At 35.2% G+C, this 12,823-nt stretch overlaps 2 protein-coding genes across 2 annotated transcripts; one reads left to right on the top strand and one right to left on the bottom strand.

The window, feature by feature from the left end:
• Positions 1-3,390: 3,390 nt before the first annotated feature.
• LOC122607792 (protein EMBRYO DEFECTIVE 514) lies at positions 3,391-5,547 on the top strand. The gene is made up of 2 exons (XM_043780840.1): positions 3,391-3,770; positions 5,081-5,547. Exons 1-2 carry the CDS (start codon positions 3,456-3,458, stop codon positions 5,405-5,407), a joined length of 642 nt encoding a protein of 213 aa, XP_043636775.1. The 5' UTR covers positions 3,391-3,455; the 3' UTR covers positions 5,408-5,547.
• Positions 5,548-7,209: 1,662 nt separating this feature from the next.
• LOC122607443 (malate dehydrogenase, chloroplastic-like) lies at positions 7,210-11,472 on the bottom strand. Its single transcript, XM_043780416.1, has 2 exons — positions 11,310-11,472; positions 7,210-8,695 (listed from the first exon to the last, which is right to left on the bottom strand). Exon 2 carries the CDS (start codon positions 8,685-8,687, stop codon positions 7,455-7,457), a length of 1,233 nt encoding a protein of 410 aa, XP_043636351.1. The 5' UTR covers positions 8,688-8,695; positions 11,310-11,472; the 3' UTR covers positions 7,210-7,454.
• Between the last annotated feature and the right edge of the window lie 1,351 nt (positions 11,473-12,823).

The raw sequence follows: 12,823 nt of genomic DNA, 5'->3' as shown, positions 1-12,823 counted from the left end.
GATAGTTTGGTCAACACCAAAAACGCTATATCATAGGCAACACCAAAAACACTATATCATAGATATGTTTCTTAAAATGTTTGTCATATCAAAATTATACTTATGTATTTAAGAACAATACCCTAATTACACCGAGAAATATTATATATGAAATATATAGGTTTGTGTTGTACAATAAAGTAAAAAATAAAAAATATAAAGATAAAAAAACTTAGGGAAAACAAACTCAAAATAAATGTATCATGCATTATCATAATTATGCCCAAAAGTTTGTGATGTGAGGAATATATAAAAGTTTTCAATAGATTATTTGAGAACATAAAAGCAAAAATATTGTGGAAAAAACGAAGAAAAACTAAAAAAATAAAACCTCAAACTGGATCCGATATGACAAAATCCGAATAATGGTGCGAGATGTAAAATGTACGAATAGAACAATGTCAGTGACCAATATATGAGTTGAAAACACACAACAAAATAAAAAAAGTATGCAAAAACCCAAGAAAAATTCGATCCGTTATGGAGAAATCCGAATAGTAGTGTGTGGTTTAAGATAGACGAATTAAACATTGTCAGCGCCCAATATATTAGTTGAGAACACATAACAAAAAACTGTGAAAAAAATCATGAAAAACCGAAAGTAAGAAAACCCGAGATCCGATATGACAAAATCTGAATAGTGATCAGGGATGTAATATCAATAAAAAGGAACAATGCCACGTGCCGGCAGTGTCAACATTGAAAGAACTAGACTCGATAAACCGAAATACTGAAATAAATTTTTTTTTTCACCCCACTAAGCCGTAGTGGGTCGAGCACTCCCCACTGCGCCGTAGTGGAAAGTCTCGGCAAAGAAAGGGACAAAGCCCCACTGCGCCGCAGTGGGCTTGACACCCTCCCACTGCGCCGCAGTGGGAAGAACATCAATCCTGGTCGAGGAAAACCACTGCGCCGCAAGTAATATCACACCCACTGCGCCGCAGTGGGCAGCACATCAGCAACCCTAAAACATTTTTGACACTAAATCGAACTTGTGACCTTCAAATTTCAAATGAACTTTACCAAACACTTTCCAGATATTACCAACAACTTTAAAAACACGTTGTATATATAATTACAATTTAGTCTAGTTTCAAAACCCTTGAACACAAAGAATGGGTCATTTACCCATTTGACGCTATTGTTGTCCAAATACAACTTCACAATTTGCTGAAACTTACGCCTGCCCGATTACACAATTTGACCAAAACAAGACCATCAAAACGAAATGTATCAAGAGCCAAAGGGAGAGGGACTTCTAAGTCTCTAAAAGCCAAAACTAGCCATTCGTCCATGAATGACCTAATACCTTCAAATATTGCAAAGTGCCACTTCAAGCTCTATCAAATCTTTCAAATCAATCACACTAGTTCCTTCTTCCGGAACTACCTATAAAAGAGTAAACAACTAAAAATATAAGCAAAGGCTTAGTGAATATACTTGCATACATTTACGAATACGAAGGAAGGCAAAGTACAAGAACTTTTACATGTAACCTATGGCATCGTCATGTCACATTTACATATGCACCTTGTACACTAACAATACATATATGGATCCATATAAGCTAAACAACATAATCATGATCATCTATCGGGGTTCTTAGGCCACCGGAGGTTCTTAGGCCTCAATCGATCAACTATCGGGGTTCTTAGGCCCCGAAGGTTCTTAGGCCTCATAAACTATGCCCCACATGGGCTAAACGCCAAATCAATTACTATGCTTGGAACATTCACATCTCATGGTAATTGACCCAACGTATACACAAAGGTATGCAAATATACTCACCTCCTCCGCAAGAAAGACAACAAAGCTAAACAATAATGCTCAACAAGCTCAACCTATGATCATATCATAAAATGCATAAGCTTTCATTCACAACTTGACTAGCTCAACCTAGTCATACTAAATCACTAGCCTTTCCAAACCCAACCCAACCCATTTGTCATTGAGTTACTTTCATTACCCACAATTACAAAAAGGTAGTTCAACCTACCATTTTCATCACCATTTCAATAACTAGAAAAACTCATCTTTTCTCATAAACTTAAATTATCACAAGAACTTATCAATTTCATAATCAAACACCTCAAATAACTCAATGACACTAGGTTAACTAAGGAATTGGGAAAAATCCATCCATAATAAATTTCTAGCAAAAACCCCCAAATTGGAAATCTCCAAGAACCCTAATTTCAAGAGAAAAAAGAGATAAAAATAGGTTAAGGAAATCAATACCTCAATCTTCCAAGAACTAACTCAAGACTTTAAGTTACAATTTCTTCTCCCTCAAATTCCTTAGGATTTTCAGCCACACCACAACACCTACAAACCCTAACTCTTCAAATTGCTTGATAAAGATTATTGGTGATGGTTATTATGATAATTTCTATCTTGAATTGAAGGAATTGAGCTTGATTTTGAAAGAAATGGGAAGGAATGCATGAAAAGGTAGAGAAAAAGAGAGTGAGAAGTAACTCACAAGCCAAAAAAGGATGGCTGGCACTCTTTGGAGATGCCACGACCCATCCCACCTTTTGTGGGTATTTTATCCGCTATCCGTTAAAGTTCCAACTAAATTAACCCCATATCCAAAAATAAAATACTAGGAAATTAATTTAATGTCAAAACTATGAAAAAGGGTTACTTTCTTTTACCTTAAAATATTTGGGGTGTTACAAACATCCAATATATTCATTGAGAACACAAAGCAAAAAGCTGTGAAAAAATCAATAAAAAAAACTCGAACAAGATCCGATATAACAAATACCGAATAATGATGCGGCTTGTAATATCAACCAACAAAACAGTGCCATCGGCTTTAATGGTATTGTAATACATTTAACCAGTGTTGTGAAACTCGACCCATACAACCGAGTCAGATCGTGTATCGGCTGACTGATGATGCAAGTTTGTCACACTTGGTCTGAAAATCGGCTAGGGTTCCAGACTCGGGTCATCTTGGTCAAGACTCGATTGTATCGGTCCAAATTCGGCTGTATCAGTCAAGCCTCGGCTATATCAGATTGGGTCAACCAAAGTCAAACTTTTTTTTTCTTTTTTTAAAGTTTTTATCAACTATGTTAGTGTTTCTAGACAATTATGTTTAAGTTGAAAAATTATGTTATGTTTATGTTTAAAGTTTTATATATATTTTTAATTTTTTCTTACATATAATTTCAAAAGCTATTATTTTATATATCCGATTTCGATCCGACTTTTAAAAAATCCTGTCCCTCTGACTGAACTGATCCCGATTCCCGACTTCCGTAACCTTACATGTTACTCAACCTATCAAGTAATAAAACTTTTCTTATATATATTTTTTTCTTTCTTTTATCAGGAATCAGGGTTTAAATTAGGGTTTTACTTCTATTTTTATTCCACACAAACCCACACGCCCACCCACAAACCCAATGGCCGACGAAACTCCAGTAGCCGCCGTCGAGCCCAACGATTCATCAACAGAGATGGATCTTGAAGTCAACACAGCCGCTGCAGCAGCAACAAAAAGAGGGAGAGAAGATAATGAATCTCCAGAGAATGGAGTTGATGCTAAAAAACCAAAAATAGATGATGACAATGAAAAATCTGTTGAAGAAAAAAGACTTGAAGAAACAAAAACTGGCCCTGTTTCTGTTGGCTATAAAAACTTTGATACTTCTGTTGAGATTTTTGATTACTATTATAAGTTTCTTCACTTTTGGCCTCCAAATCTCAATGTCAATAAGGTACTTCGCTTTATTTATTTCTTCTTTTATTAATTTTTTGGTTGTCTGAAATACATGATTTTGAGATATACAAACTATACCGTTTTTTGTGTTCTGTTTTTGTATGATTTTTTAAGTAACTATCCGTACCAACTGCATAAAAATTGCTGAATGATAATATAATGTAATTTTCTAGTTGTACACAATTACGTCAGGTATAAATTTATTGACCTAGATTATCAATAAACTTTTATAAATTGTAGATATGATATACTTTTGATGTCATTTTACATAGTGCAACTGTGTACAAACGGGAATTCATCTTGGTATTTAGACCCTTAACCCGTATAAAAAACATTGATATGTTTCCTAACTTTAAGATTAAGGAGATCTAGTAGAGATGAGCCATTTTTTTTTACTTCAATAAATAAAATTTGACATATTTCAAACACTAATGTCGAAATCACTAGGAAGTGGTTAATAACTGTTGTCGGTTTTTAAACTGTTGGTTAACACACTGCAGTCGCCGCCACATGCACACCAATAGTTTTCTTATCATGATACATCTTTTATTTTTCCCTCTATTAAGTCATGAGCGGTTGTTTTTCTTTTTTAAGTTCTTTTATATGAAAATTATTAAAATACTATCCTCCGTTGTAGCTGCATTACTCTGGCATTTGGTGACTACCCAAACACCTTATGATTAATGTATTTTTGAAGAATAAATAGGAAATTATTGTGTAAGCAGTATTTTAACAGAATCATATGGATGTGCGGCCGATACTATTGACACTAACATTGACATCCTGTTAAGACTTGTGTTCAGTGTTACAGAGGGAGTATTCACTTGTGTTTTCGTTAAAGCCAATTTTGTTAAGTAATTTACACTAATTTGTGGTATCTCCTTGTTATCTGTTAAAAGTTGAGTAATATCATTATGAAGAGACATCAAGAGTTTTCCTACCATATAGAAATGTGACCCATCGTTTTTTTTTTTATCTGAAAACTATCAAAATACTAGCAATAATCAGTTGTCGATGCGTTTCTCTCACATTTTGCTACCCCCCAAACACCTTATGACTAATGTTCGCATGTAGAATAAATAAAGATAAATAGGTAATTGATGTTGTGTAACCAGTATTGTAACCGAAATATATGGATGCGAGGCTGATACAGTTGACACTTTCATTGTTGTTCTTTCAAGAATTATGTTCAGTGTTATAGAGGGAGCATTCCCTTGTGTTGAGAGTGTGCTGTTTTCTTTTGGTAAAGCCAATTTTGGTATGTAATTAATGCTAATTTGTGGTATGTTTTTGTCATCTGTTACACAGTACGAACATGCAATGCTGCTGGACTTGCTTAAGAAAGGACATTCTGAATCAGATAAAAAGATTGGCTCTGGCGTCAAGTCTTTTCAAGTGCGTTACCATCCACAGTGGAAAAGCCGGTGCTTTTTCTTAGTCAGAGAGGACGAGACTTCTGATGATTTTAGTTTCCGCAAGTGTGTGGATCACATTCTTCCCTTGCCTGAAAACATGGCAGTGAAACCTGATGTCAACAAGGCGTTGGGTGGTGGTCATGGCGGTAGGGGTGGCGGCAGAGGCGGTGGTCGTGGAAATTGGCGTGGACGTGGTAGAGGGGGCAAACCAAGGAACTGATGATGACTCCGTTCTTGGTTGTTTGTGGTATACCAGACCATATAACATATAGGAAACATTGCATTAGTATGTACTGTTTACTATTTTCGCATGTTGGATTTTGAACTTTTGCTATGAATGAAATTTATTTGGAAGTTAAATGAGATTGCCATTTCCGACTTTGTTCAAACTAAGCTTGGTTTTATTAGTTTAAACTTTAAAGTGAAGACATCGCAAAGTTGATTAAGGCGACACTGGGAAGGTAAGACTGAGGTTTAGCCCAAGTATGTCCTTATACTCTTATCACCATGGATTTTGTGACAAACATAAAAGTTTTTCCAAGAGAGGCTCCTGGCCGGCTGTAAACACGATGACCAAACAACGAAGATCAAGTGTCATCCGGATGAGGCCCCATGAGAACAAGGCTTGGCACTTGGTCATGATGACATCTTTTTCTCGTGTAGCAAAGCCCACACCAAGTATGGTGTCGATACGGCCGTAAGTGAGCCAATAGGATGAAACTGGCCACTGGTCCTGAAACAAGTCAAGTCGACCCGAAACTTACCACGTGAAATTTTTCAATATAAAAGTCCCACATACAAGGTAGCCTCAAAGTGGTAAAACGGTTTTGACATAAACAGGCCCGACTCGCCATGGTTGGGAAAGGGGCTAGACGATCCGAAACGGGCCTAACCGACCCGAAACCTACAACGTGACGTTTTATATCATAGATCAAGGGTTCCTACTTTTATATAAGACGAAGACCTTTCTTTCCCTTTTAACAAGAATCTCAATATTAACTCCAGTAGTGGGCAAACACCGGGTTTGCCCGACCCGAAACTCCACCTGGGGTATTTGTTCAATGGGTTCAAAATTGTGTCTGACCCAACCCGACCCGGTTTTGGATCAAACATTGACCGGAGCTTTTCGGGTGTTTTGACAAAAAAATCGAACCCGACCCGAAAACCCTGTCTGGTTATAACCCATAGGTCAAACCCGGTTGTTGACCAGTTTAGGGTTCGGGTTCGTTTTCAAGTTCGGGTCCAACCCAGTTATTTTGTACACGCCTACTTAACTCCGAATAAAACCCCAATTTAAACCCCTTGATGAGAAAGCCCCTATCATCCGAGGATATGGAGCGAAAAACTTACCCAGACTCACCATAAGTGAAAATTAAATACCTGTAATCATCCCCAAATATGTGACTCGAGCTCCTGACCTCTAATGAGGAAGGGAGATGCTAAGGTTTTTATTCTTTAAGTAATGTTTAACATATTTTTATATAGAAAAAAATTATAAAATGTAGGATATCGATAAAAGAGCTAATAAGATTTATAGTTAATTAATTATTTAATTTATATAGCAAAAACTAATAAGCAATTATCTATTAATCTTGTGACATACTGACATTGGATACCAAGTTGTGAAATGTTGAGAGCTTTCTCTTTTTATTTTATTTTAAATGATCCGTATTGCAAATTTTACCTAAGCTTAGGTACTATCACTTTAAAAAAAGTTTCTCCCTGAGTTTTATATAGTCTCCTGCTTTACCTAAGATAAGTACTGTATGATTTACCTAACATTTCTTTTTTTTATATATATAATATTCTACGACCAATTAACTTCCTTTTTATTGTTCGACTGTACAGCAGCACCTAAGCGTATCGATGTCTTCCACTTGATCGGTCAATACAGTTATACAGAAGTTACAATCCAGAATTGGTATCATGACTTTAAACACACTGTCCAGCAAAGTGTACTTATTTCTATGCAACACCATATGAACAAATTCAGTACATCTAATTGTGTCGGCGCAGTGTACGTATAAAAGCATTAAAATGTATAAATTTATAATTCCAAAAAGAAAAAGAAAAAGGAGATGTTTTTCTGCTGCCAATAACATCAGCAAAACATTATTCCATGTTATACAATGGGATGCATTACATATGTGAACCAAATTCTACAACAGGCAATAAGTTTTTGAATGCTACAAAACTGGTAACTGGAGAAGAAACATGCCGAATGTTATTACCTTTCTCTGGAACACCTCTCAAACTGACAATGGCCTTCAAGCAGCTACGGTTTGCTTCTGTGCAAATGCCACACCCTTCTCAATACTTCCCTTCAACTCCACCTTCAAAGCTTCCAAACCTTTCTGCTCATATTCCGTCAATCCTTCAAGGTCCGAAGAGATCACTGCCTCGACTCCTTGTTTCCCAAGCTTAACCCTTGAGGCAAAAAATGGAAGTTCTGTCACTTCAGACTGAACAAAAGCACACTCGTAAACATCACTATCTCCATCAAGTGCGCGAAGAGAAGACTCCAGGAATCTGGCAGCTGCATAAGCCATGGAGAGTGTGGCAGAACCTGCACCGGCCTTAGCCTCAACCACCTCGGTTCCACCATTTTGAATCCTAACAGTCAGATCATCCGCTTCTTGATCAGTGAAGGTAACGGACGGTTTAGTCTTTGATAGCAAGGGTAAAATGGTAATTCCCGCATGACCACCTATAACTGGGACATCAACATCAATAAGCTTTAGATTCTTCTTTTGAGCAACAAACGTGTTTGCTCTCACGACATCAAGAGTGGTGACACCAAACAGTTTCTTTGGATTGTAGACACCTTTCTGCTTCAAGACCTCAGCAGCAATCGGGACGGTTGAGTTAACTGGGTTGCTGATAATATGTATAAAAGCATCAGGACAGTGATCAGCCACAGCTTCAATCAACGTCTTCACGATTCCCGCATTAATGTTGAAAAGGTCATCACGTGTCATGCCCGGCTTCCTTGGAACGCCAGCAGGAATGACAACCACATCTACACCTTTCAAACAGTTGGCAAGTTCATCATTTCCGGTGAAATCTTGAACTTTTGAGGGAGTGTTGCAGTGACTGAGATCAGCAGCTACTCCCTTAACATTTGCTATATCATATAGGTGGAGATCAGAAACTAATGGAGACATTTTTACCAAAAGAGCCAATGGTTGACCAATGCCCCCGGCAGCTCCAAGAATGGCTACTTTAAAAGATGCCTGAATCTGTAGACCATCTGGAGATGATTGAAGGTGATTTTGAGCTTTCCGGGCAAAAGAGTGACGAAGAACTGCAGTGCTCTCTTTTCCCAGGAAAGATGATACTGATGCAACGGATGTTGTGGCCTTGAGGCCACTAAAACTCATCAGGCGGGTTCTAGAGTTAACACTCATACCACATGTCCTTGATTGTGAAAGTGAGTTAGTTATGGAGTCATGGGACAATGTTGATCCAATTGACAGGGCGCTTGCTGATGATGCTGCCATTTTCGATCCTAAAGAACATAGGTAAAATAAGATTCAATGATCAACACCAAATACTGGAAAGGTAAGAAAAATAATTCAGGAAAGGTAAGCATGTAAAATGATGAACATGATGACAAAGACGGACACTTTGGTTAGCAGAATAAGGGTTACGAGTATCTAGCTCACTTTTTTGTAAATGATAATCTCATCATTAGACTTGTAATTACAATAATAGGTTTCCAGTTCATATAATTCCTACAATATCTCATTCAGAGATTAGATTCTTAGTTACTGTACTAGGCAATTGTAACACTAATTATCCATGGACCATTATAAGATAACTAAACCAATATATGTTTCGGTTTGGCCCTACCCAAAGCTTTCAATCGAAAGAAAAAGTCAACTGTTTTGACACTTTACCAAAACTCTAATTAGTTCTTCAGGTTTGAAGCACATGGTAACAAAACTAAATTATAGGCAATGTAATAAATATCAAATATGGGTAAAATTGACTAGAGGTGATGTAGGAAGCAAGAGATCAAATTTCGGTATAAAATCTAAGTAGAGTAATAGTTGCAAATTTGCAATGCATGTAGACCTAAATATACAGCAAGTATCATGGGAGAATGAGCCTCCATCACAAGCCCATGATTATGTATGTTAACTAAGAAAAAAACAGTAGCAGAATATGTTGAATTCCTACAAGGATATTGGGATAGACAGAACCTAAAAGTATATTGTACACAAATGAGCTCGTTTTAGGGTATTTCCAGCAGCAGAGCTAGAAAAATTATACTGTTCTCTGCTATTAAAATTCATTAGTTGCGTTTGATGGATTAAAAGAAATAGAAAATGAGATAATACAGGAACACTCATTTATAAATATGTGAAGTCTTAATCGCTGATGACACCCTTCAGTACCTGAATACTAATAAGGATGACAAGTGCATCTATGGTGGTCTTTTGGATGCATTTACGTTGAAGCTTGGAACTAGATTTTGAAGCATATTTGTTCAAACTTTGAGCTAACTTGGTAACAATTATAAGCCAAAAAATCAACCTAAACCTCTAAACTTATCACATTAGTTTGAATGCAAATAGTAAGTATTGGCATGGAAATGTTGGTAGCTATCTTAATCACTAAATGTGCAGCCTTTACATAGGCACAGTGCCAATTTAAAGATTGATACCATACTCTCAAATCTGATTCACTTTTAGTGACGGTTTAATTAAACTTTCAAAATTCTAGATGACAGATATAGACTCCAGAACTGTTTCAAAACTTGAAAGATAAATATAGACTCTAGAACTAAAACGAACTTATGCAAATGTAGACAATTATTATATGCACAGCCAAGATATATACATGATGTAACATCAAGAGAGGATAAACAAAAAGTCTTACCGAGAATCAAGACTACTGCCAGATGATTTACTGTATATTTCATAACTCAACATGTAAGGTCAATAAAAATACGGAAATCTAATATCAAGAGATATTAACAAGAACAATCCAAGCAAGTGAACTTTCAAATCGAACATTCTAACTCCATATTATAAAGTTGCACTAACAACATATGACAACACTATCAGCATAGTGAAAGCTAACCAACCTCAGAATTGCACATGAAACTCTATCCAAAACTATATGTATGAAAAATGACTAAACACGGCTAAGCTTAATTTGGTTTATTTGGCTCAACTGATGTCATATAAGCCCATTTGTTACCATGCTTGTTTCCTGGCTTATTAGCTTATCACAACTTAAAATTGCAACATAAACTCATAAGCTACAAAGATTTGCTTCTTGTTAAACCGAACCTGAATAGGCCAAATATAAGCTATGTCAAACTACCCCCGGAAATCGGAATATGAATCGGAAATAACTGCGTTTATAAAATTAAAAACTTTCTAAAACTCAACAAGTACAAAAGCGAAAGTTCGACTTTTGACAAACATAAAAACCCAAAAATTCTCTCCATTGAGAGATATTTTGGCCTGGAATAAAATCCATATTTCTGAATATTTTTTTTAATAAAACTGATAATTTCTTTCCTTTGAGAAATCTTTTGGTCAAACCTGTAAACTTTGGTATCTTTTTCTTACATAAATAATGCCATTTTGTTAACGAAAATACAAAGAACAAATATTTGAGTTTTTTTTTTTTGTACCTTATAGGCCATCGTATTTTTCAAATGTCTCTTTTCGGTCATTAAATTTTGATATATCTTCCTATTAAACCATTATCTTTGTTACCAAAACAACGTCGTTTTGGTAACAAAATGACCTATAAGAACAGCTATTAAAGTTTTAATGACCTAAAAGAAAATAAAAGAGTTCGATGGCTCGGAAGAAGCAAAAAAAAGGTACATAACATTTCTAGACAATTAACCCTATATATACTTTTATCATTTCAATGCGTATTAAATTTTACCCGACTACAATTAACGAAATCCTAAAAATCAAAAATAACATATTGCAAAACAAGAAAACAGATAAATATAATGCGATAACATTAAAATCTAATTACTAGAACTTCCAGATCCATAAAATTGAAAAACCTATAATAATAATAATAACTATTGTAATCAAGTAAATGGAATAAATAGATACAGAAAGTATAATTATACATGTACAAAATACCTTATTATTCAAACAAGTGGATCTGAGAATGAGTGTGTAGGGGTGAGTAATGTGTGTGTGGTGAATTGGGTTTAAATAGTAGGTGTTGTGTGTGTGTGTTATTGGAGGGAGAGGATTTTAGGTATTTCCGCCTGATGAGCCTCGATGCAATCTACTACTGCTACTGCTTACGTACTTTTAGCATATACGAATCTCAACAACTCTTTTGTTTTCAGTCAATTGATCCTGGCCGTTGGATCCAATGCCTACTTTTACGGTTGTGATTTATGTTCCTATTTTACTACTTTGTTTTTTATTTTTATAAGAGTTAAATACAAGAATGGTCCATGTGTTTTGTTACTTTTTGCAAGGAAAGTCCTTCCCTTGATTTTTTAGCAAGTGTGATCCCTGAAGACATGTTTCAGTTGTAACGGCGGTCCCTCTCTAACAGAATCGTTAATTAGTGTCGTTAAGTTTCCCATGTGAGTAGCACGTGAGGGGTATTAATGTCTTTCCACCTACACAAACATAAGTGCGTTCAAAAGTATCTGTATCCAAACACGTTATTTAAAAATCTAATCCGATATTATTTGAAATGTCAAATATTCAAATTTCGGATATCCTAAATTTGGGATTCAAATACATGTAAAGATTTTTGAAAATTTCGGATATTCGAATATCTAAAAGTCGGATATTTGAATTTCAGATATCCCAACTTTCAGGATAAAATATGCCAAAATTTCGGGTATCCAAAAGGGATATTATATCTATATTATCATGAAAGTTTTTGATATTTCTGATATCCAAACGTTTGGATATGCGTTCGAATATTTAAATACACTATCCGAAATTATAAATACCGAAATTCAGATAGCCAAAATTTATGAAAAAAATAAGTATCATAGTAATTTTCGTATTATCAGATTTTTGGGTATTTTCAAGTTTTAGAATACTTTTAGATATTGAAACTAAGCTTTTTTTTTTTTTATATATTTTCAATATTTTTGAATTTTAAAAATATGACATTGAAATTTAACTAAAAAAATTCTAGATATTTTCAAAAATCCAAAATATCTGAAACTTTTCAAAAATCACTATCCGAATTTGAATCCGAAATTTAAGGTATCCAACTTTTTAGAGAAAATCGAATCGGATTTTCGGATCATGGTTCGAATACGGATACTTTTGAACACTCATGTGTTTGTGTAGGTGGAAGGACATTAATACCTCTCATGTGCTACTCCATGGGAAACTTAACGGCACTAATTAATGGTTCCGTTAGTGAGGGACCACCGTTGCAACTGAAACATATCTTCAAGGATCACGATTGCTAAAAAATCAATAGAGGGACTTTCGTTGCAAAAAATGACAAACCAAGAGGACCATTCTTGCATTTAACTCTATTTTTAATTATTGCTTATTTATCTATCCATAATATCTTATAAAGTATTTTGCCATTTTTCAAAATATCAAAAAAATGATTGAACTACCTAAATTACTCTCCTTTTCTATTCACTAATTTAAACATCTCTATC

The sequence above is a fragment of the Erigeron canadensis genome, chromosome 7 (assembly GCF_010389155.1).
Source record: "Erigeron canadensis isolate Cc75 chromosome 7, C_canadensis_v1, whole genome shotgun sequence".
Taxonomy (NCBI): Eukaryota; Viridiplantae; Streptophyta; class Magnoliopsida; order Asterales; family Asteraceae; genus Erigeron; species Erigeron canadensis.
Note: the sequence above shows the minus strand (reverse complement) of the source record. Positions and strands in the feature narration are given on the sequence as shown.